Below are 24,639 nucleotides of genomic sequence, written 5' to 3' on the forward strand. Positions count from 1 at the left end.
TTCACTACTAATAGACAGGAATGAAAAAGGCCTCCGTTGTTGCCTTGCCCTCTGCAGCCTGGGCCAAGGGAGCGGGGGAGTTACAGCAGGGACCCGTGGAGCCAGCTCAGGGCCTCTGGCCGACAGGAAGGACCCCCCCCCCCACCCCCTCCATGTGCCTCAGAGAATGCAGGGTCCATGCTGGAACCAGGATCACCAGGGCACTAGTCCAACACTCCCCCGGCCACCCACCGCACCTACCGAGTCCTCCCCGGCCAGTCTCCGTGCCCACCTTCCATCTCCACACCACTCAGCTCGTCTTCCGGGTGGCCCCAAGGCGCGTGGCGAGGACCAGAGCCCGTAGACACAGTCCAGGATTTAGCCGGGAGTTGGTGCTCGCTAGGGGAGGAAGCAGGAGTGTTCTGGAAGCCGCCACTTTAGGCTGCAAGGCCCTGGCTGCCCACATACCGGCTTTGGCTTCGAGGACCCAGGTTTCTTGAGGACCAGGCTGGCCGCGTCCTGCGCCGGCTCCTTCCAGGACTCCAGCAGCCACCTGGCCTGTGCACCCGGACCAGGTGGCTGCTTGTCGGAGGGTAGTGCTTGGAGGCAGACCCGAGGCAATCTGAAATTCCTTCTGCAGGAGGCAGGCGTCCCCGGAGCTGGGTGGGCTGGCAGGCCGGGTGTCCAGGCCAGCAGGCGAGAGCAGGCACCGGGCAAGCCAGTATTAAGTGGAAGCATCAGAACAATAAACAAAAGACTGTTTAACACTAAATTGTGGAAATGCCTTCAGAGCCCAGGCCTCTGCCAGCCTGCGGTGTGGTGGCAGGGGTTTGTGAGCTTCCCCCACCTGCAGGGGGCAACCCCTGACCATGCGGGGCGGGGGGCTCCCCACCACCCCACAGCGGAGCAGGACGTCTGTCCAGAGGGGCACCCAAATCTCCATTGAACAGTAAAGGTCAAACAGATGCCCCACGGCTGTGGGGCAAATGCATCAGAGGAGGCAGGAATCAGAGGCAGCCTGGCCTCCCAGCAGGGCCCCACCGCTGAATGCAGGAGCCCCCCCACCCCGCCCAGCTAGGAGAACAGGTGTCAGGTGGGGGCCTGCAGGGCTGGCTGGCTCGTAGCACGTTGCTCTGAGGGTGTTCTCCCGCCTGGGTCGTGAGCGCCTGCCCCCGGCCCATGGGGGTCGGAGAGGCGCAGAACCTGGGCAAGAGGCCGGCACGCAGACTGCGTTTCAGGGTTCTCAATGCCCAGTGGGTGTGAGTTGCATCTCCTGGGGTCTCGGGGAGCATCAGACGCATAGGGAGCCTGCCAGGCTGAGGAAGCTGGGGCCCTGAAGTTTGAAGGGAAGACTATGAGGGAGTCTGCCAGGCCAGGCCTCCCTGCACGCAGAAGGGCTGGGGGGCAGGGGCTGGGGGCCGGGGCTGGGGGTCAGTGGAGGAAGCAGGGCGGGGATGAAGGCCTGACATCTGCCACCAGCCTCCCACTTCCCACGGCCCCATCAAAGTCCTGGAAGCACCCTAGCCAGCACTCCCCCCCACATCCTCCCCCCGGGTCAGTCCTCGCCCTCCCCACCCCGGGGTGTGATCTTGCTGGGGGCACTCCACCCAGCCCCGCTGCTCTCCAACCCCGGATTTGGAGGCTGAGCCCCCCTCTCAGAGGAGGTCCCACCCAAACCCCCAGGGGGCTGCCCTGACTCCTGCGGGAGCGATGGCTAATTTCCCACAAGCCCGCCTCCTGCCCTGTCCCGCCCTAGGCCAGATGTTGCTGCAGACGCCCGAGAGCCCCTGAGGACCTGGAGGGACCAGTGAGCCTGGGAGGCCGCCCCCATCCCAGGCACAGCCCCCTCGAGGCCCGCCCGGCTCCCACCAGGGCCACCCGCACCAGCACCAGCTCCAGCTCCCGAGAACAGCCCTCCGTGTGGGCACCACCGTGGCAGCGTGGCCTCTCCCTCATGGCTCCGTTCACGGCCTCGTGGAGCTGTGAATCACACGCCACACACGGCCCCCTGAATTCTGTGGAATTCAGAATGTGCAGGTGGCTCCCAGCAAAGTCGCAGGGAGGTGCAACCGTCACCCAGCCCCATTTTTAGAACATTTCTGTCACCCCGAAAGGACACGCACCTCACTGCCCTCCCTCCAGCCCACGGCAACCTATCCACGTTCCACCTCCATGGCTGCCCCTGTTCCCGACACTTTCTGTGGCCTTTTGTGTCTGCTTCTGACCCTGATCATCACTGTGGCCTCGAGGGCCATGCTCCAGGCCGCGCGGCCGGCCCACTCCCCGTTCACGCCTCAGTAGTGTTCCCTTGTGGCGGTGGCCTACGTTCCATTGGCCCGTGTGTCCAGAGGACAGTTGGGTTGGTTCCAGCTTGGGGAACCGGAGAACATGGTAGGGTCCTCCTCCCAGCAGCCCTTCTGCCCCCACAGGATTTCCTGAGCCTCCCCCCACCCACGGCACGGGCAGGCTCCAGAACATTGGGAGCCCCTCCGTGAGCCGGGGCCCCGTGCTGGCCTGTGTCCCCTTCCGCAGCATGTCCCAGGCAGGGCAGGGCTCACACGGCGCGGGCCACACTCAGGCTGTGCTCCCTGCCCTCTCCACCCTCCCTGCGGTCCGTCTGGTAAGGCAGTGGCAGTGAGCAGGAGGGGGACGGGACAGGATGAGTGCCCTGCGGGGACAGCGGGAGGTCTAGGTGCCCCCAGAAAATGCTATTTCCAACCCAGTGGTGATCAAACAGGATGGCTCCGCACCCAGTGCTGATACCGACTGGATTGCCTCATGGCAAGGCTCTACTGGACTCGCTGCTGCCCGAGAGCTGAGACTGCAGACCACGTCTGAAAGGCCGGGAGCCCCGAGTCCCTCCGGCCGTCTGCCAGGGTGGCCAGATCCCCCTCCCAGGGCAGGACCCCTCAGCTGGGCAAGCTGCCCACGTGCCTTAGCACTTGCCATAGGCCCCACCTGCCCCCAGCCCTGCCCCGGCATCTGCAGCCCTGCAGAGCTGTGCAGCGCAAAGTGAGGATCTAGAAGCCGCCTCCCCTTCCAAGTGACCTGCCGTTAGAGTCTGGGGGCTCGAAGGGGCCCTGCCGAAGCCACACCCCACAGCCTCCACCACCCCAGCACTGTGACCTGAGGGGACCCGAGCTGGTGAGCCTGGGGCTGAGACGGAAGCGTCTGAGCCCACGGAGGGTGAGCAGGGGGACAGAGGCCAGCTGGCCACGCAGGACACACACTCAGGGGGCCTCCCCTCCCCCTCCCCAAGTGTCTGCTCTTCAGGTTGCTCTGACTCTGGGGGAGGGCACCCCAGGGCCCTGCAGAGTGCACCCGGCTCGGGTGGGGCCCGGATCCCTCCTCCTTCCCCGCCACGCCTCACCTCCTGCTGCTGGGAGGAAGGCCACCAGGGAAAAGATACACCACCCAGTTAAATCAGAGTCTCAGATATAAACACATTTTTAGTATAAGTAGCTCCCAAACATTACATGGGATATATTTGTACCAAAAATTAATCATTGTTTGTCTGCGATTCAAAGTTAACTCGGAGGGACGCCTGGGTGGCTCAGTCCATTAAACATCTGGCCCTGGATTCTGGCTCAGGTCATGATCTTGGGGTTGTGGGATGGAGCCACAGGGCCAGGCCTGGAGCCTGCTTAGGGTTCTCTCTCTCCCCCTCTCCCACTGCCCCCACCACCCTGTCTCTCACAAAACAGAGCAAAAGTCAGCAGGGCCAACCTGTATTTTTAACTGCTGCATCTGATGGGCCACACCCTGAGGCTTCTGGGAGCGGAGTGGTGTGTGACTTCTGCAGCTGGGGGTGTGAGGTGCCGGGTACGTCCCCTGCTCGTCCCCAACCTGCTGCAGGGACCCAGCGGGCAGAGGGGTTGGGACCAGGCTGGGGCAGGGGCAGCAGATGAGAGCTGCTCGTCTGGGAGAGGGCAGGGCTGGGGCCAGAGACACGCTGAGAGCCGCGGGGGCCCCCCTCCTGATGGGTCCAGCCCCGTTAGAGTATGAACTTACAGAAGCCCCTCCTTTAGCTGCTGCTTTGTCCTGGGGACTGGGAACGGGACGCAAGGGGCACCCGTGTCCAGCACTGCTGTTTAGGCTGGGCACATGGCAATCGTGGGCGGCCCCTGAGCTGGGGGGACACCGGGCAGGTGTAGGACTGAGACAACTGGCCAGGGGTCTGGGGCGCCTGCCCCCAAAATCCACTCTCTGTGGAGCCTGGCCCAGCTTTCCTCACACTGAGGCGGGGGGTCCCTCCAGGCCTGGCTTCCAGACAGCATAGGGCTGGGCCCTGCTTGTCGGTGGCAGTGTCCTGTTGAGGTGGGCTTGAAGGGGCTGCAGGAGGCCACGACACGCTGACAACCTGCCGGCCAGGCCTCGGCACCCCAGAGGGTTCAGCCTCCCTGCTGCCACTGCGCCGTGAGGCCCACAGTCCGGCACACTGACCTGCTGGGTGACCCTGGGCTCACCTGTCCCGGCTTTGGCTCAGGTCCCTGCTCTTAACAACCTCCTGTGGGCTAGGCCTTCCCTGTGCCCCCAGCTAGGGCGGACACGGGCCGAGCATCACGGGAAAGCAAACAGGGACCAGCACACAGCGAAGGGAGGGCTGTAGGGCTGGCTTCGGAGAGCCCCGAGAGGAGCCTGGCTGGCAGATAGCTGACTACACATGTCAAGCAGGGCCGTCCCAGCGGTGGGCGCTGCAAGGCCAAGGCTGGTGGGTCTGTGGTCTGAAGAGACGGTGGAGGGCAGTGCCCGGAGGTGGGTCCTGCTGGCTTAAGGAGGCTGGATCCAGAGCCCTGGACCCATGGGGGCTTCAGGAGGGAAGAGGGCCCGTGGAGGCAAGGGGACGATCAGAGAGGGCAGCTGAAGGTCTGGACACGGGGAGAATGACCTCGAGGGCTCCAGCCAGCCCACGGGTAGACAAGAGTGCCCTGAAGGGAGCAGGTGTGCCCAGGAGGGACAGCACTGTGGCTGGGGGGGTGGTGATGGAGGTGCCCTCCGGGCCCCTGAGCTGAGGAGGGGGCCCCAGGTCCAGACAGCCAGGCAGAGGGCCCCCCAAGGCAGCTGGGACGTTCCACAGCCGCATACCTCTGGGGTCCGAGTCCCTTTCCTGGGGGCGGGGTCTTGTCTCTACTTTCTGCTGCCTGGACAAACGTGCCATTTGCCACCCCCCCCCCCAACACGCACACACCAGATCTTTGTCAAGGGAAAGCTTTGTCCTTAAAAAAAAAAAAAAAAGAATAAATAGCAAAAAGCAGAACCAAATTTTCCAGAGGCCTGGAGGATTTAAAAGACATACATCTGAACACTCTGTACAGTTTAATTAAACAATTTTAATGCCAATTTCCAAATTGTCCAATGCTTCATCTTGCTTGAACATTCCTTTCTAGCAATGTGGACATATCACTGTTTCATTGCTTTTAATGTCATTTTCTCCTATCAACGTATGATCTGCTTTTCATTTTCCCTCTGGGGCGAGGCCGTCCCCACGTGGGGCAGAACCCCTCCAGTGGAAGGCACGTGGGCCTCCACTGTGTTCCCGTGAGCAAGATGAGGGCCCAGGGCAAGCCCGTGGCTGGGCGGCTCAGCCCCACTGGACGCCGTGGACGCAGAGTCGGTGAGCACCAGGCCAGGGGATGCGGAACCTGGGAGGACCATTCCGGCAGGTCCTCAGCTTGGGCAAGTGGAGGGAAAGGTAGTCGGGGATGGAAAATGCCCCTCCGGGGGTCTTTACAGCACCACCGGTGGTAAATGGGCCATGGGGTTTCTGAAGGCCATAGGCTTTGTCAGGTTATAGATGTTGTCTTTAAAATATAATGTCTACTTTAAAAATCCGTGGCCCTGTCCCTTCTGCAGACACCTGGAGGACGGAGCGTGACAGAAGAGGGTGACAGTCTCTCATTTAGAATGACAGACAGCTTCCTCCCTGTACCACAAGATCCTGCGGAAGCCCTGTCCGGCCCTCCCATCCCCGGCACCACACCTCACAGTCCGCCCACCACATAGGCACCCCAGGCTCTCTCCGGGTCAGCTTTCTCCTGTCTGCCACGGGGCCTTTGCACAGGCTGCTCTCACTGCTGGGAATAACCCTTTGCTCCTCTTCTGGCTGCTTTCTTGTTCTCAATATGTCTGCTGCTTCCTTTCTCGGTTGTCCATGGCACTGAACACAGTTTGTAAATGTTTTTGTCCTGCATCCAAGGATGCATTACTGGCTGCCGCCTTCCTGGAATGAAGCTCCAGGGAACAAGGACAAGGCCTGTACTGGTCCTTGTCACTGCACCCCAGTTCCACCCCAGACCCGGCACACTGCAGACCCACCCCCCCTAATTTTTGTCCAGCAAATCAGTAACAGCCTCCAACTAAAACCAACCTGGAGCTTCGCCCTAGACTTAATGAGTGTGTAGGAGATCAGGGACCTGCTTCAGCTCTGGTGTCTGTCCCCTCCTTGCAAGCCTCCCTGTAGGGCTGAGCTCTAGGCCCTGGGCTCTCCCAGAGCCTTCTCCTCCCTAGCTAGGGCCCTAATTGCTGTTTGAGGACCTTAATTACTGGCTGAGGCCCTCCAATGCTAAGTAGTAGCATTAAAATAGAATAAATGTTTCCCTTTTCTTGAAAAGTTCACGTATACAAGAGAAGGCCCTGCCGAGCGGAGAGCAGCCTGTCCAGGGCACCTCCCGAGACCTGCACCAGAGCTGCCCTGGTCATGTCTTCCTGTCGCCTCGTCCAGTGCCTTCCCAGGGCACAGCTGCCTCCTGGGGCCTTCCTCCCCCTCCGCCCCTGCTCGGCCCCTGCCCCACACAGCCCCCTCCCCATCAGGGCTACACCTGGCCTGCTGCCCTGCAGGTGGGGAAGCTCAGGCTGGCAGGGACCTAACTGCAGCCTTGCCAGGTGGCCCCCACTCCACGCCATGCCAGCAGCTGGCAAGGCCCAACCAAGGCTCCTGGACTGGGCTCGTGGGGACCACCTGCCTGCTCTTTGTCCAGAGGAAGGGGCTTTCTGGGCGCTGAGGGTGGGCTTGGAAGGAGGGAGGGAGCCGCCCCTCCAGGGCTGCCTGGGGTGTGGGGAAGGTGCTCCCAGAGGAAGTCCGGGGGGTGGGGGACAGGGACGGGACGGTGGGGAAAGTAGGAGCCTCCACCACGACCAAGGCGGGGCGCTGGGGTGGGGAGGAGTCAGGAGCCGCCGGCGCCCTCCCTGCTGACACCTGGCGGACAGGGCTCTCGGTGGGCCTGGTGGAGCCCGCCTGGTCTGGTCCAGGCTCTGAGGTGCCGCCGGCCCTGCGCGGGGTTGGGCCCCGCGAGGACTCCGCTGTGGAGGGACCCCTGGAACACAGGCACTCCAGTGACCTGTCCTGCATGTGCTCAGCGTGAGAGCCGGGAGCCTTGCTGGAGGGCCTCGCCCCTTCCCCTTTCCCAGGCCTTCACGGGTCTCCACCCGGGAGGGGTGGGCAGCGGACAAGTTCGCAGAAACTGCCTCCCGTTTGTGTGTGTGCGCGCGCCGGTGCTGGGGGAGATGCGGACGCAGGCGCGCCCAGAATCCCACCCACGGACACGGCAGCGCATCACACGGGCACGGTCACACCCAAAACACACACGCGGAGGGGGAGGGGCACGCAGCCTCGCAGTCGCGGTCGCGGCCGCCCACGCCCGCCCGGCCCCGCCCCCTCGGCGACCCCGGCCCTAGTCGCCGGGGTGTAGGGGCGGTGCGCGGCGGCGGCGGCGAAGGCGGCGGCGAGGGGGAGGGGAGAGCCCGCCTCCGCGGCTCGGGCCGCCCCCGCAGTTGGGGGCGGGGAGCACGTTGGCGCCGCTCCCCGCCCCCCCCGCCGAGCCGCTCCGCGCGCGCCCCATGGCGCTCCGCGCGCCCGGAGAGGGGGTGGGGGCGCGGTGGGGTCCAGCTCCGCCCCCGCCCCCCCTCCCGGGACCCTGGGAACCGGCGGGCGCCCCCCGCGATGGGGGAGGGTCGGCGCGCGCGAGCCTCGGGGCGGGGGCGGCCCCTCCCTCTCGGCGCCCCTGCGGCCCCGCCCCCGCGCCGGCCCCGCCCCCGCTCTCCGCCGCTCACTCCGAAGTTTCCTGCGCCGCGCGCGGACACGCTCCGGGCTTGCTCGCCGCGCCGTCCCCGCCCCGCGCCCGCCCCCCCCCCCCCCCCCCGGCCCCGCGCCCCGCGCCCCCGGCTCGTCCGCCCAGCGGTCCCCTCCGCGCTGGGGCCGCCGCCGTCGCCGCCGGGACAGCCGGAGCGGGAGCCGAAGCCGGCGGGCCGGGGCCGGGGGCTCGGGGCCGGGGGCGGCGCGCTCCAGCCTCGGCCGAGCGCCGTGCCAGGTCCGCGGTGACCGCGCCGCCTGGGCGATGCCCGCGGGGACGCTGCCGGCCGCCGGAGCGAGGTGAGACTCGGCGGGGACGCGCGCCCCACTGCGCGGCGGGACCCTCTTCAACTTAGCGGAGCCGGCGAGGGGGCCCCTGGGGCCCCCGCCCCGGCGGTGGGGGAGGGGCGGCCCAACCCTCGCCGGAGGGAGGGGGCGGGCGGGGGCGGGGGGCGCATTTGTCTCTAATAAGGGAAGACAAAGACATCCCGGCGACCGCGGCTGTTCCCGCAGCTCCGCTGTGCCCGAGGCGGGTGAGGGGTGTCGTTCCCGGGTCCCGGTTACCGCCTGTCACCCCGCAGGTGCTGCCCGCTGCCACCATGACCGAGGGCGCGCAGGCGGCCGACGAGGTCCGAGTGCCTCTGGGCGCTCCGGCCCCCGGCCCGGCGGCGGCGGCGGCTGGGGCGTCCCCGGCGAGCCCCGGGGTGCCGGGGCGGAAGGCGGAGCCGGGGTCCGGGCCCGGCGCGTCGCCCCCCGAGAGCCCGGCGGCCGAGCGCGGCGCGGAGCTGGGCGCCGACGAGGAGCAGCCCGTCCCGTACCCGGCGCTGGCGGCCACGGTCTTCTTCTGCCTCGGGCAGACCACGCGGCCGCGCAGCTGGTGTCTCCGGCTGGTCTGTAACCCATATCCTTCCAGGGCCGCCGGGCTGCGGCGGTGCGGGACGGGGGGTCCAGCGCGCGGGACCTCCTCCGCGTGGCCCCCGCGAGGCCGGACTCGTTGAACCCGGAGCGGGCTGGGCGCGCGGGGAGCGCCTGGCAGGGGAGGGACGGCGGGGGGGGGGCTTCGCTCCATACCCGGCCGGGGTGTCCCCGGTGCCGAGCCAGCGCGGGATGGGAGAGGGTGGGAGAGAAGCCGCGAGACCACCACGAGCTTGGAGGGGAACAGGGGTCGGCCGCGCGGGAAGTCGTGCCCACTTGGGTGGCGGTCGGGACGGGAGTGCTGGCCCCTGGGCTTACAGACTGTCCGCCAGAGGCGGGACCCTCGCTGGGGAGGGGGCGGCCGGCAGGACGTAGAGTAAGGGGAGCGAAGTTTTCAGCCTGTGCTTTGCGCTTCGGAGCGTCGCGGGAGACCCGTGGGGCCGGGAGGCGGTGCGAGTTTGCGGGCCCTTTTCCGCGGAGAGATGCCGTGACGTCGGTTGTGAACTCTCTTCTCCAGGCTGAACTCCGTGCTGGGGCTGATTTAAGTCATGCGCAGCTGGGGGTGGGGGGCAGGGACGCAGCTGGCTCTGTGCGCTCCGGTCCCTTCCCCTAGGGCTTTTCCTGGCCTTGGAGGATGGGGCCCCTCTCTGCTTCCAGCCAGAGCGGCACAGACTTTCAGAGAAGGTTCCAGAGTGGTGTTGGGGCAGCCAGGGGTCACTTGTGGGATGTAGGCGGCAGGTTTGGTGGCCCCCCCAGCAGATGGTGTTTGGGGGCTGTCCTGGTGGGCTCTGGTTGGCTCTGGGTCCTGCCTTTCTGGTTCTTCTCGCTGGTGGTGGGAGCCGGTTTTCAGGAGACGGTGCCGCGGGTGCTGTGCCTTCAGGCTCCTTGCCCTGGAGAGATTGGACATCCTGGACAAACAGGGACAGGGGGTGGGGGTTGACCGAGGTGGGGACCTGCAAGTAAACTTTATTTGTCAAAATCGAGACAGAGGCTAAAGCAGCAACGCGTGTGTATATTTTTCCTATCTTGTGTGTTTTACTGTATAAATATTAAATGTAAAAGAGGAAACTGTACCAAAAAAGTAATAAAACCCACGCTGCTTTTTTTCTCCATATCCAAACATCGGCCGAGTCCGGTTCTGCTCTTAGCTGTGAAGAAGGGGGTCATGGTCGCAGCCCAGTGGCCAGCTCAGGGCCTGACCGCCTGCGCCCTGGGCAGACGGTGGGCGACACCTCCCCCATGTCGGGACATGGTCCATCCTCTCTGGAACTCCGGCTTGGAGATGGCCCGGGCACCTCGTGGTTGGCAGGAGGGTGGCGTGGCTGGGTGTCGTGGCGGGTGACGGGGCCATGTCTGTCTGAGCACCCTAGGCTGGGACGGGCCTGGCCGCCGGCTTCGCGTGCGTGTGCGGCATTTCCAAGCGTGTGCAGAGACCAGATAAGGAAAGAGCCGAGTCGGGCCTGTGCTTTGTCTCCGCTGACAGCCCCGTGTCTGGCTGCTCCGGGCCCTGGAGGCTGAGGGAGTGTAACGGTCTGACCCAGGGGTGCTGGGTGTTCTGTGTCCCTGAACGTGTCTGACAGGCGCGCATGTGTGTGACTCCATGTAGGGGAGCGGGGGCAGGAGTGGCTCATGCATGTAGGGTGAAGCCAGAGCGGCTTGGGGGATGGGGCCGGCTGGGCCTTGTGGTGGCGTCCCCATCTCTGTGCGTCCTTGTGACCCAAGGAGAAGGATGCCCTGTCGCTCTGGGAGCAGGAGGGCCACCGGGCTGGAGGGGGATGGCACTGGCAGGAGGTGGGTTCAGATCCCGGGATGCGCTGATTTGTGTTCTGTGGAGATCCTGCGCCTGTCAGGCAGGGTGGGCACGGCACAGCCTTTGGCCTCATGGGGGCGGCTGCTGACTTCCAGCAGACGCCAGGCTGAAGCAGTGGGGGCATGTCGGCTCTGGGGCAAACCTAAAATAAGCCGCGCGCCTGGACAGGTGGGGACTGGTTCCCCTGGCAAGCCCGTGGGGGCCCTGCGCGGCTCGGCGGAGCACTCAGATTCCTGCAGGTCGACGGGCTGGCCCCGGGCACACACAGGGTGCGCCTGCCACCGCCAGCTCCCTGTCTGCCCTGCTGCAGGGGACAAAGTCAGAGAGCCAAGTGGGATAATTGGGTTTGCTCTGGGAACCCACACTTGCCGGAGGCTGGCGCAGTCCCAGCCAACGTTCCAGCCCCACACCGGGATTCAGTTGGCGACTGGAACGCGGGAAGGGGCCTTCCCCCAGCCCCCAAGCTCTCGGGAATCCCCGTGGGGGTGACCCCAGCAGCCACGATACTGCGTGGTCTGCTCGGGCTCCAAGGGGGCTCCCGACAGGTGGCAGAGGAGCCAAGGGCAGCCCGCGTCCTTATCGATTGACTTGGCTTTTTGAAAAGACAGCGGCGCTGGAACTTTCGGGGCAAGCGCTGTTTCTCCTACACGGGTTTATTTATAGAGGAAGGTGGGTGGGATCTGTGTGTTGTAGCCTGCGTGGCTGGGTTATGTTCTGCCCGGGCTCCCCCTGGGTTCCTGACTCCGCGCCTGTCTGCCAGCCGCGCAGCTGCTGCGTCCTAGCACCCAGCCCGCAGGGCCTCTGGGGACGCTCACTGCTCTGGAGGGGGCCCCAGGGGAGGCCGGCTGCAGCCCAGCGAGGGTGTAAGGGGCCAGGAGGGTGCCGAGGAGGCCCCTGGGGGCTCGGGTGGCACGCACCTCTAGGAGTCACCTCCCAGGGGCCAGGTACGGGGTGCGACTCCGCCTAGGGCTCGAAGAAGTCAGAGGACACATCAAGGTCACGAGGCTGCTGGAGGGCAGAGCTGGGGGAGCCCGGTCAGACTCTCAGGTCCCTGTGTTGGGCAGGGGTGCGAGGCTGGGCCAGTCCGAGTTTTTAAAGGCATCTCATGAGAGCTGCTGCTAGCCGTCCAGCCGTCACGAGCACGCCAGGCCTCACAGTGGGTGTGGGTGTCCTGGTGCGGACGCTGAGGGCATTGACCTAGAACAGGCCCGATCCTTCTCTCCATCCCGCGGCCCACGCTGCCCCTGCACACCGGAACTGAGCAGGACAGTTACACGTGGTGCTCACCTTCCTGACCTTGTGGCCGTGCTCCCCGGCACACTTTGCCTGACGCACGGGGCTTCCTTCCTGTGCTCTGGGGACAGAACCCTGGGGGTGCTCCCCTTCCAAGCCCCTCCTCATGCCAGCATCTTGTTCCTGGACCTGGGTCTCTGTTCTCCTGGCACCCACGTGTGTCTCTGCCTAGACTGAGAGTCCCCAGGCTGGCCTCTCGTGGGGAGTCCTTGAGAGGTTCTGAAACGGGTGCTGGACGGGCCTGGGGTGGGCCAATGGGAAGGCCAACCCATACCTGGTAGAATGTGGGGGTGTAAAGGCAGAAGGGGTGTGTCCAGAGTGGGGGGCCTCACCTCTGTGGGCTGGCCAGGGCATGGCGTGTCTGCACGGGCCATGGGCTCCCCACGCTGCAGGCCGTTCTCCCGGTGGCTCCCTTTTTCCGATTGAAGGAGGAACAAGGAACGGTGATTGTCCCGTGTGTCTGGACTGCGCTGCTGTTCCTTTACGTACGTGTCACGCCCTGAGCGTGTGCTGGCTGGGATGGGCCTGTCCCTGCTCTTCGGGCCGGCGTGAGCGGAGATAGGTATGGTGGGGGGCTTCTCAGGGAGACTGCTGGTCCCGAGCGCTGGGGCGGGCAGCTGGGCGAGGCGGGTCTGAATCCCTGCCAGAGGCAGGGTCGGGGGAGCCCTGTTCTTAGCGTGGCTGCTTCTGGAGGGCTTGGTGGGAGGGGGGTGTCCCCAGATGCGAGCCTGACCTCTTGTTGGCCCCTGAGTGAGACCTGGGCAGCGGGGTGCCCTCTCCTGGGTTCTGTGGGCTGCTAAGGAGGGCTTCCTGGCGGAAGTGAGGTCGGGCTGGGCTGTGTGGGTGGATAGGAGCTGTAGTAGAGAAGGAGCGGGAAGATTTTTGTGGGTCTTAAAAGGGTTTCTGCTTCCCACAAGGAGGCGGAAGGGTTTGGTCTTTGGGAATCGGCCTCCGGTGAGAAGTCTGGGTCTGTGGCGGCCTCAGCCTTTGGGGGGCAGGCAGTGGAAGGGGGTTAGTGTGCGCTGAGGTCCGTCTGTGGGGACGGACCTGGCTTCCTGCGTGTCCGCTGCTTCCTTGGGTCGGCCCAGGAAGGGTTGTGGTCTAGACTTTTCTCTTGCCCTGTGCCCCCATCCAGGCACCCCTGGGGCCCCGAGCTGGGCAGACGGTTGGTGTTCATTGAGCTTACTGGCGGCCTGCTTAGTCGGCAGAGATCGGGAAGCCCTGATTAAATGGGGTGTGCATGTGCTGTGGTGAGGCCAGGTGTGGTCCTGTCCCCACATCTGCAGTCCAGCTGGGCCCTGCGGAGGGCCTGGGGGCCCTGAGGGCACAGAGCCCGGTGGGGGCTGCAAGCCCTCTTCACTCCACGGATCTCTCTCGGCCTGAGCTCTGTGCTGGTCCTTGTGCTGGGTCTGCTGTGGTTCTCCGCAGGACTCGGGGATCTCCCACCGTGTGCTCAGTGTGTCCTGCCATCGTTCACTCTGCATCAGGGCTCCACTGGCCTGATCTTGATGGAGGCGCTGGGCTGGGGGGACCAGATGGAGGCCCTTGGGGGCTGGGGGCTGGGGAGTTTGCAGCAGCTGAGTGGACCCAGAGACTGGTTGTGGGAGGATATGGAGCAAGAATGTCCTCTGCAGGGGAATGGCACAAGCAAAGGTCCTGAGGCAGGTGGGATGTATCCGTGAGCCTGGAGCTGTTTGGGTTTTGCTGCAAGGTAAAGGTGATGGGAGGCAGGGAGGCCAGGAGTGAGTATGGTGGGCCTGGACCGTGTCTCAGGGAAGGGCTCTGCCCCAGGGGGGTTGGACTCAGCCCTCAAGGGGGCGGTGATGTGGGGACCAGGGTCAGGGAAAAATAGAAGAGAGGTAGGGAGAGAGGAGCAGGTGGAGGGCACTGCAGGAACAGAGGCCAGGAGACGAGAAGGTGCCGGTGCTCCCCCACCACCCCCATGACGTCCGGGCAGGACACAATTGGTGCCAGCCCGTCAGAGGACGTTCTCAGACACTGTGGGTGTCCCATCCTCCCTGGCACAGCAGAGCACTCAGAGGGGTCCAGGGAGCTCCCTGCGCCTTCCTGTGGTGCAGCGGGCCAGACAGCACCTCCCGGAGCGGCTGGCAGGACTCCTGGTCCAGGGTCAGGATGTGGAGGAATGCAGGGGGTGGGCTGACCTGTCAGGCATCCCTGAGAGGAACGCAGGGCAGCCATGCTTGTCCGGCTCAGCCCCCGTTCAGCCTGCTCGCTGGACTCTCAGGGGCCAGACCTCGGCCCCAAGCCATCAAGGTCAGGGGGGACGTGTTATCTCTGCATCCAGGTGTCCTCGTGTCCAGTCCCCGTTCCCTCTCCCCCGCCGTCTCCCCTTTTCCTGTTGCCCCCCTCCCCGCCAGAGGCCTGGTCAGGAACAGGCTTTCTCTTTCCACGGCAAGTGGGTGTTGGGTTAGGGTCGTGACGACTCGGTTACGCTCTTTTTTCGGTGGTGACACAGGTAGGAACAGGAACACCCCTGAGTCACAGGGGCCCACTTGAATTTCCAGCGAGGAGATGGGGGAGTGGAGTCCGGGGACGGCCTGACATCGTTATTTAAGGTCTGGATTCCCAGACGGGATGGGGTGCAGAGGAAGACAGCCCCGCCCTCGGGAGCTGGCAGCGGCTTCGGGCACCGTCCCCAGAGCACCGTGCCCGCCGCGGATGACAGATGGGGGCCCTCTGCTGCGCGTCTCCGCTGAGTGAGTAGCAGCTCTGCTTACAGGCCCCCCCGGGAACAGATGCACACTGTGCAGGGGAGGCGAGGCGGTGTGTCCCCAGCCCCCCAGCTGCCAGGAGGGGTTGTCCGCTCCTGGAGTTGTGATTAGTGGGACCGTGGATGAGGGCGTGAAACCAGCGCACAGGGTGGGCGCAATGCACCCCAGCAGCCGGCAGCCTGGTCAGGGGTCGCTCCTGGGTGGGGGAGGGTTCAGGGGCACCAGGAGCCCCTTGCGTTCTTTGTAAGACGCACGAGGACTGAGTGTGTCACAGAGCAGAAACACCGTCCCCGGGCGCGGAAGTCTCGGTTCTGGCCCAGCGACGGCCCCAGGGCCAGACTGGTACAGGTGGGCCTGCGATCTGGCCGCTGTGCTCATGCTGGGTGGCCCCAGGCCCGGCCTCGGCGTCTGCCGACCACACGCTCACGCAGGAGAGGGAACTGACGTTACTGAGAGCGCGGAGTCCGCCAGGGGCGGGTGTGGGTGGGCTGGGCAGTCATGCTCAGGGGTGATCAGGGGCCAGCAGCTCCCCTGGCCCACTCAGAGCCCTGGGCGGGTGAGTCCTCCTGGGGAGGTGCCGTTCCCTGTCTTGCTGGAGCCCAGCAAAGCCGGACCCTGGTACAGGTGCTGAGACGTGCTTGGCGCCGCGGCCAGCCTGCCTGGTCACGCCGTCCTCTCTGTTCAGGGCTCTGCCGGTGCCTCCCTCACTCCTAGGCTCAGGGAGGTTGGAGCACTGGATGCTGGGGACGTTGGTGTGGAGGGTGCGGCCACCAGCGGGACCCTGTGTCTCAGCTCCTTGCTGGCCTGAGGGCCTTGGGCAGAGAGGTGGGGACAACACCGGCTCTGTAGGGCGTGTGGCCCCAAGGCCGAGCCCCCTCACCCCGGGAGGGCCCCAGAGCCTTCCAAGATTCCTTAGGTGTTCCTGGCACCCTTCCTGCAGCCTGGCGGTGGCCCCACGCCAGCTTCGGTTTTTCCTCACAGGGTCCCAATTGTTCTCTTGGTCACTGATAGCGTGGGGTCACTGGGGACCCTGATCAGCGGGTGAAGGGCCCAGGCCAGTGCGCAGCTGACCAGGGAGAGGGCCGCGGAGACCCCTGGGCTCGCCCTCCGTGCCGTCCCTGGCTCTGAGAGCACATGGGGCTCCCCTCGGTTCCCCCCGTCCCCGGATTGCGTGTAGGGTGTGCAGTCGCGGACACAGGAACACGGGAGGGAGAGGCAGAGGGAGTGTTCTTTAGGAAGAGCAGAGCTGTTGGGGTGGACAGGGTGTGTGTCCCTGAAGTCTGAGGCAGCGAAGCAGAGGTAGTCTGAGCTTGGGGGGTCTCCTACTCCAGACCTCATCCCTGTGTCAGAGGCTGGGGCCCCTTGGGTCCCCACCCCGAAGCTGAGGGCCTTGGTGGACAAGGACTTATTCTGGGGTTGTGTTTCCTGATCTGAGGGAGGGGCCTGCGTTCTGGGTGTGGGTCCCCTTCGCCACTCGATCTCCATCCATTGGAGCGGTAGCGTGGAGTCTCGGCCTCTGGGCTGGGGAGCTGGGGATCACCCGCTGGCCCGTGGATGGAGGGCCGCGTATCCCCTAGGAGGATGGCCAAGGAGCTGGGCAGCAGGGACCAGGCTGTCGGGGACAGGCAGGGTTCGGGTCTTCCCTGATGGCCTTTGGGTGGTACCTATGGGAACAAGCCCCCCAGATTCTCAGGTGGATGTTCCTGGCATCAGACCTGAGGCCACAGCCCACGCTGCCCACTTCGTGCCCCAGGGGCGACCTTTGAACCTCTCCTGCCCCTCGGGCGACCCAGAGGGTCTGGGGCCAGCTGTCTCCCAGCTGTGTGGCCTTTGGGTGACCTCTCGGGACTTGGTTAGGGCAAGTCCTCTGGGCCCTGCCCTTGGTGCTGGCCCAGGGAGGGGTCCCCACTGGCCGGGGAGGTGTTGGCAGGGGTGGAGAGAATTAGCAACGGGAAGGTGGCAGTGCTGGCTGCTTTCAGAGGCCGTGCCCCTGCTCTGCAGCAGGGCATCGTGGGGCAGCCTGAGTCAGGGGCTCTGGGGCTGTGCATGTCGCTCACTCCAGCTGGCACATGGGAGCCACCGTACTGGCATGACTAGTATCCCCCGAGTTCACGTCTACTAGGAACCTCAGAACGTGGATTTCCATGGCGACTGAGTCTTTGTGGCCATAACCAAGGTGAGACGAGGTCAGTGGGGGGCCCTTGGCACAGCGGCCGTGTGCTCAGGAGAGAAGCAAAGACAGAGGCAGACCGTGCATGAGATCATGGGGAGTTGGGGTCATGGGTCCGTGATGCTCAGGTTTTCCTGCAGCCACTGGAACGGGGGGACCCCCAGAAGGACCTGGCATGCCGACAGCTCCAGACTGAACTCCTGCTACGCCAGCTCGCACACCGTGGGTGTGCCCTCTGCTGTCCCTTCAGAGGGAGATAGAGGGGGTGCTGGATGTCTGACCAGGAGGGAGTCCTTGTTAGGATATGAGTCATGCCAGCTGGGCCGTGTCAGGCTCTCTGACGAGGAGCCACCTGGGGAGAGGGAAAACCGACCGTGAAATCAGCCACTCGGAGCAGTTTGGGGTGGACGGAGTGTGTGCCCCTGAAGTCACAAGCAGCAAGGCAGGCCTGGGCTGTGAGCCTGGGGGACCCCTCCTGCTCTGGGCCCTGGCAGGGTGTCAGAGGCTGGGCTCCGTGGTGAGGAGGGGCAGGGGCCGCGCCTGTCTCTGTGCCCACATCCTCCGGGCTTCCGGGGGGCTTCCCCAGGGAAGGAGCTGTCCCGATGTCAGCTCTGCAAGTCCCTTTTCTCTGGACTGGCCTGTCCCCCCAGGATAGAGTCCCACAGACCCCTCTGGGAGTCCGAGGCCTTCATTCCACCAGTGTCCTCCCCCGCCCCCTGCAGGTCCCCGCAGCCCCAGGGACACACAGATAGAGTGTCAGGACCAGAGACAGAGCCCCAGGTTGAGCCCAGCATGACTCCATCCTGAGACCTGTGGTCAGGCGGACAACTTCCTGCAGGGACTGATGGGGCTGGATTCCCAGCCGGGGACCCCCTCTGCAGCAACAGAGACTCGGGGAGCCGGCCCTCTTTCCCTCTGAGAAGCTACAGAGGGGCTGGGGGCTAGCCAGAGAAGAGATTGTCTCCAATCTGGGGGGGGGGGGGGCCTCCCTGGGGACCTTCCTCCAACCCTGGAGCCCAGCGCCCCTTCATTCTTGGGTGACAAGGGCGTGCTGCCTTCCCGGTGACCCCCAGCTTACTGGGGCCTTGTTTGGGGTGCCGTGGCAGGGCTTGGCTGAGTCGCGGGGGTAGGGAGGGTAGAGGAGAGCCAGGCCCTGCGGGGCCAGGGTGTGAAGGTCCGGGGGACGGTTGCTCCCAGGCTGTGGGGGCCACTGCGGGCAGAGGGGTTGGCAGGTGGCGCGTGGGCCCCGGGGTGCCATGTGATGGGCGGTGGCCCAAGGACCTGGCATGGAGGGCATTGGGGTGTGGGCCCAGGCGGGGGCACTGGGCGTCTGTGCAGCCTGTCCGCATCCTCAGCCCCCCACAGAGACGGATCCCGTGCCTGGAGGCCCAGAGGACATTCCCTGGGCCAGGTGGGGGCCACGTGGCCTCGTGCGCCCACTGCGTCCCTTTGTCTTTGCACCTGTCCCCAGCCGGCCGCAGTCTGATGAGTCAGCCTGCATTAGCGCCTCGTGGCTGGGGACTGGGACGCGGTCTGGGGCACGGGTTGCTGGCAGGGCAGCCGTGCAGCCTGGCCCCGAGCTGGCCTGCCGTGTCTGGCACGCGTGTGACGTGCCCTCAGGTGTTGCAGGCCCCTGAAGTCCTGAGCTAGCTGGAGTGCCCTGTAGGCGCCTCTCGAGGAGATCTGGTGCAGGGCATTCGGGGACCTGGAGGACCGCTCACATGGGGCGCATGGCCTGCCCCCTGGAGGCCAAGGGGGGCTGCTGGGTGCTGGGGGTGGGGCGGGACCCCGGAAGGGGCTGGCAGAGGGTGCGTCGGGAGAGTCCCGGTGGGGAGGACACCAGCCGATTGCAGGGGGATGTGGCCGCCGCCTGGGAACTTTCCGCCTGGCCCTGTTAGCCGGGATTGCCTGGGGGCTGGGGCCCGTGCCTCCGTCCCAAGAACACTTAGAAGTCCGAATCCACACCGGGGACATGGCTCACTGGAGGGCCTGGGGCCAGAGGCTCACAGACCCACAACCACAGACCGTGGTGTCATGTTTTAGAACCGGGCGTGCCTCACATTTCTGAATGTTCCAGAGCTTGCCTTTTTTTTTTTTTTTTTTTTAATTTTACCGTGAAACGGGGGTCACGTGGTTAAGGAGGGGACGCAGGCTGTGGCAGCCTGCGGGCAGAGGCAGGGGAGCCCGGGGGAGGGGGCACCGGGGCAAAGATGAGGGTGTTGGCTTTGGGGGTTTGGAGGGCCCAGGCTGACACCTGAGCACACCCGGGTGTTGGGGCCTCCGTCCCTGCACACGCCCTATCCCTGCACACGCCCTGTCCTGGTGTACGATGTCCAGAGATTTGCTGGCCTCCCACCCCGCAACCTTCCCTTCTCTCCCTCTGGGGCCAGATCCAGTGTGACCGAGCAGACCGCTGGGTGTGCGACTCCGGATCGGGTCAGGGGCCGTGCTGGGGCGTGACTGGCAGCAGGCGGGTGCAGTGCGGGACGGCCCGTGTGCCCACTGACCGTGGGTCTCTGCGTCCCTCCGCTCCGGAGCCAGCTCCTGGACAGGGAGCACCGGGAGAAGCTTCCCGTCCGCCGCCTCAGACCCAGTAACCACTGCTCAGCGTCAGGGAGTGCTTGCGTTGTTAGTTTTCTCGGGGCGCCCAACCACCCCGCGTGGCCAGGATGGAGCGGGGGGCCCCTGCCGTCCCAGAAGGCTGTGGCCGGGCTCTGGGTCACGTTCCCTCCTGCACCAGGTGTGCACGCCCTGCAGGTTGGTCGCCGGTTCCCGTCGACCGTGGGGCAGGGGGTGGAGGCGAGCAGTTGCCCTGTTCACTGTGGGGAGCCCCTGCCTTGGTGTCAGCCCCGGGGACATGCAGCACCGGAGTCCTGCGTCCCGACGGGGAAGTGTGGCCCAGTGCAGGTCCCTGCGTGGCCTCCAGAACTCCGAGCACCCGCCGACTCGTGCTGTCACAGAGGGGTCCTCGCACGACGCACGCGGAGAGCACACGATTGCCTGGTTTTTATAACCCGCAGAGCTGTGCGGCCTTCGCTGTCAACTCTGGAGCGTTCTCGTCCCCCCAGAGAGACCCCAGCCCCTAGCCCGGCCCCTGGCGCCCCTGATCTCGTCGCGTCCCTGGATCTGCCTCTTCTGGGTGTTTCTTAGAAATGGGATCCCACGCCACATGGCTCTTTGCCCGTGGCCTCTGGACGTCGCGTCCTCCAGCTGGGGCCACGCCGTAGCGTCTGTCAGGGCTCCGTTCCCTTGGTGGCTGAGCCCATCCCGCTGTGTGGACGGACCGTGCGTGTTCGTCCGCGGGAACGTCCGCTCTCGGGCTCTTGCGGCCTGTGCGGCGCCGGGAGCAGCCCCGCGGTGTGGTCGCCGTTGGGCCCTGATGTCGGTGCTGGCGGGTGCGCGCCCGAGAGCGGACTCGCTGTGTGGAGCTGTGCTAGGACCTGCTGACGCGCTTTCCAAGGCGGCGTCTGTTTGTGGAGCCCCAGCCCCACCGCACGTGGGGTCTCTGCGGAGCTCTGTGGGGCGCTGGCGGTCGTCCCGGAGGAGGCAGCCGGCGAGCAGCGGGCAGGACGCCCAGCCTGATGCAGCGTGAGCGGGCCCCTCCCCGCCTCCCTTCCTGCACACGCTTTGGGGTGTCCCCGCGGAGGTGGTCTTGGCCGCCCCCCAGGTCAGAGCGGCCCTTCTGATCTGGCTGCCCTGTGGGGGGCCATCCAGGCAGGTCGGGGGCCGTCGGAACCCCAGGGCCAGCCAGGCGGGGCGAGGCATGTGCTGTTCGGATCTCGGGGTGGGGTGGGGTTGGCAGTAGGTGGGAGCAACGCGTGTGCGTGTCTGTCTGTCCGGCATCCGTTCCTTCATCAGTTCTCTGGAGAATTTCAACACCCACACTTGGAATAAGAAAAAAATTATTAATGAGCTTGGAGCGGTTGCCATGGGAACCTGTTGCTAATGAATCTCTGGGGTTCCTTTTACCTTTGCCGAGCAGCACTCCCAAAGACGACATGTTTCCCACTAATCAGGTTGCCGTGGCAACGCCTGTCACTAATCCCCAGCCGGGCTCCTGGTTTCCTGGCCTGGCCCCACTTACATAAAGCAATTTAGCAAGTGCAGGGCTGCTCCCAGAATGGAGCCCCCTCGGCCCCCAGCCTCCCCAGACACCCATCTCCGCCAGCAGCCGGCCATCCCCCCTCCCTCCGCGGGCCACACGTGCAGTCCCGCAGCCACGGGAACAGAGGCCCCCGGTCTGGGTGTTCGCTGGAAAGAGAGTCTGTGGAGGGTCCGTTTGCTGCCGGGCTTGCCGTATGCGCTGCACGGGGAGGGCTGGCCCAGAGTGGGGGTCGGTAAATGCCGAGGGGGGGAGCAGTGTGCCACTCACTCAGGGCCATCAGAGCTGGCTGGGTCCCTGGGGCCAGCACCCAGGCCTCCGTCTGGCCTAGGTGTGGTGATGGGAGAACATTCTAGAAGGAGCATGGACACCTGTACCCTGACAGGTGGTGAGACCCCTTCAAGGCCAGGTGCTTTCCGGCAACCCCCAGCCCACGCTGATAGCCAGGAGGTGTGGGCGGAATGCCACACCGACCGACCACGGTGTCGGCTCAGCCAGCTCCAACGCTGGGGCCTTCGTGGGGGGGGGGGCGACGGTGGTGCGTGGCCTGGGCCCCCACTTGCTTCCCGCCCGCAAGTGTCTGTGCCGAGGCCGGAGCTTAGGCATCTGGGGCAGGTGGACCCTGCTGTGGGTAGTCTGGCCGCCTGCCCGGGCCCGGCTCTCGGACATGGCCAGCCGGGTGGGAGGCTCCTGACTTGAGGGTGTGGGCTCCTTCGGCAGTTGCTCTGGGACACCCTCCGGCTGCCTGAGTGGGTGCGAGGTGGGGAGGCGTGTGGCTTTGTGCAGTTGTCCCCGTAGGAGATGTGACGGTATAGGGAGGGCTTCCTGGAGGAGGCTGTCTCCACACAGCTCTGGTAGGAAGGGGGGCCTCCGTCAGGGCAGTGCCCAGTGTGTTTCGTGGGCCTGACTCCCCTGCGAGCCCCTCCCCCGCTGCTGGGTGAGCTCTGAGGGCAGCTCAGGGAGCCGCTGGGGGCACCCTCTCCTGACTCCTTGCTGTGGTGCTGCCTTGTCTCCGTGTGCGTGGGCTTGGGCCGTGTGACAGAGGACCCCAGCCCACAGCATAGCGCAGGGTGTGTCGTCTCCCAGTGCTGGACGCGGGGCATCCAAGACCCAGGCCTGGACGGGGTTGGCTGCTCCCTGTGTCCTCAAGTGCTCACTCCAAGTGCGTGTCTGTGTCTTCTCCTCGTGGCTACAAGGGCGTCAGGGACGCTTAGGCCCATTTTACCCAAACGTCTTGTTGTCCAGTCGAAACATTCCTCTCTAAGCATAGTCTCTCTCTGAGGGTTCCGGCCTGGGAGGGTCTGAGGAAGGCCGCTCCCCAGCGCTCCCGTGGTCCTGGATCAGCTCTGGGGCTCCCTGGTCTCCCCGAGCCTCCCAGAGCACCAAGCAGGGTTCCTGGACCACGTGGGCTCCTCCAGCCACACCTCCTCCGTCCAGCGTCTGCAGCCCGCCCTGGGGCCCCCCAGGAACAGCCTCTGGCCAGTAAGCGTCCGGGCAGCAACTCGACGTGGGGCTCCCTGGGCAACAGTTGGTCTCACACCCCTGGTAGTAAACCGACCACCTTCTGTGGCCCGGCCCAGGGTTTCCTTCTGTCGACAGCACCCTCGCAGGGCCCTGCTGACCTTGGTAGAGGGAGGAGTCTGCCTGTATCCCCTGGTGCCCCCGCGCCCCAGGCAGCATGTGGAGGTAAACCCAGGCGGGAGTCTCAGGTCCCGGAGAGCTCCCCGCCTGCCTCCGGCACTGCTTCTGCCTGGGGCCCGGGACTGATGGCTCAGGGGTGCTCAGGACAGCAGGGAGGATGTGCGGAAGGTTCTAGGTAATTCTAGATGGCAGAGTGATCTGACGTTGGGGTTGCAGTGCTGGGGAGTGGGGGCCAGAGAAGGGAGGGAGGTGGGCTGCTGGGCAGTGATCCCGGGCCGAGGTCTCCGCTCCCCTCGTTGCTGTTGGAGCTCCTGGGCCCTTGGCCGCGTCTGGGTCTCCAGGTCCTGCCAGGCCCGGCTTCGACCTTTCTTAGGCTGGCCCGACCGGGAGTCATGGGACATCTGTTCTGAGAGGAGAGGAGACTGGGGTCTTGTCCTAGGGGCAGTAATGGGCTGCAGAGTCGTGGCTGGGGGAGTGGGGTTTGGTCCTCGGATGAGCAGCTGGTGGGCGGAGGGGCCGTGCTGGTGGGACGCGGAGGCCTGAAGTCTCGTGGACCCTGTCCCCACCTGCGATGTGTCTGAGCCTCGGGGTGTCCCCTCTCTAGGCTGACACCACGGGCTGAGGGCAGCTGTTACATCAGAGGGTGGGCGCCCCCGGGGGGCCCGTGGCCACCCTGCACGTGTCACCCAGGGGCCCCTCCTGGCCATGTGCTCTGTGCCACTCACTGTTCTTGCCGAGCGCAATGTCTACGTGGCTGGTCAGCAGCCACCCTGGCCCCGTCCGGCTTCTCAGCACTGCCTGGTCTCCTTCCTGGATGAAGGTCAGCCTCAACTTGCTCACGGAGACGTTGATCCCAGGCGGAAGGGGCGGGCAGCCGTGACTCCTCTGCGGCCGGGGTGTCTAAGCGGACATGTGGAGAGGGGCCGTGTGAACAGGTGTCTCCTGGGGCTTGGTGACCCTCCTGGCCTGAGGCAGCTGGGTGGTGTTTGGAGCCAGAGCCCGGTGTCCCCTCCCACCATCAGGATTCTGTGGGTCAGACAGCGTCCCTCTCACTGTCGCAGTGCTCATCGTGGCTGGGATTGATAGGGGTGTGTGGGGGGGATAGCCTGAGAGGGGCAGGGGCAGGGGCCCCATGCTAGCCAGTCCCCTGCATGGGGTGCTGGGGGAGAGTTTGGAGTGGACACACCCCTGCCCTGGTGGCAGTCAGGCAGTGGCTGTGTTGGGCAGGGGGCTCTGAGAGGGACCCGGCCTCTGGTGCAGCCTCCCTCCCTGCCTTTGTTCTCCCCGTTCCTGACATGCCGCCTTCTCCCACCTCGGCCTTGACTCCAAGTCCTCTCTAAGGACCCCCCCCCCAGGGAAGGTGGCGTCCCCTGGACTAGCCCCAGTGGTCCTCCCCTGACTCTGGGGCCACCCGCTGACTCCTGGCACAGCAGACAGCCCCACGTGAGGCCAGGCGTCTGGAATTCCGGGGTGAGCCCCTCCGTTCTGTTGACTGATGCCCGGAAGCCCACCCCAGAGCACCCTCTGTCCCAGAGCTGCGCCCTGTTCCAGGCATGAGCCCTGCCAGGCCCCACTGGGAGCGGGGTAGGCAGGAAGCCTCGGTCGGGGGAGTCTTGGATTGGAGCTCAGGGAGGAAGGGTCCCCACAGTCTGCCCCCCACTGAGTCCCAGCCGGTGCCCGAGGGTGGGAATCTTTGCCCTGTGCCCACCAGGCCTTCCTCTGGGGAGGGAGGGGGCCGTCGGGAGGGTCCTTCCTCCCGACATCCCCTTCACGGATGGTCACAGGGCTCCCCACGCCTGCCGCGTGGCCCCAGGAGCCCTTGGGACAGCGGGAGGAGCCCCATGGTAAGGCTCCGTACCCGCTCTGGTCTTCTCAGGGGCCGGCGGCAGGTCTAGGCAGGGCAGCTGGAGCACGGTGTTAGCGGGGGCC

The 24,639-nt window shown here is 65.6% G+C and overlaps 1 protein-coding gene across 3 annotated transcripts in view; it reads left to right on the top strand.

Moving 5' to 3' along the window:
• The first annotated feature begins 8,148 nt into the window (after positions 1-8,148).
• The window catches only part of CACNA1H (calcium voltage-gated channel subunit alpha1 H), a 56,143-nt gene continuing 39,652 nt past the window's right edge, over positions 8,149-24,639 (top strand). Inside the window, exons 1-2 of one of the 3 annotated variants that reach the window (XM_047712736.1) lie at positions 8,149-8,347; positions 8,629-8,948. In XM_047712736.1, the coding sequence (XP_047568692.1) occupies positions 8,647-8,948 (302 nt within the window). In that variant the 5' untranslated portion in view covers positions 8,149-8,347; positions 8,629-8,646. Of the gene's footprint in view, positions 8,348-8,532; positions 8,949-24,639 lie in introns of those variants that run through there. The other 2 variants (XM_047712738.1, XM_047712737.1) reach the window with 2 other exon arrangements.

Source organism: Lutra lutra, chromosome 18, assembly GCF_902655055.1.
Source record: "Lutra lutra chromosome 18, mLutLut1.2, whole genome shotgun sequence".
In the NCBI taxonomy this organism is placed as follows: Eukaryota; Metazoa; Chordata; class Mammalia; order Carnivora; family Mustelidae; genus Lutra; species Lutra lutra.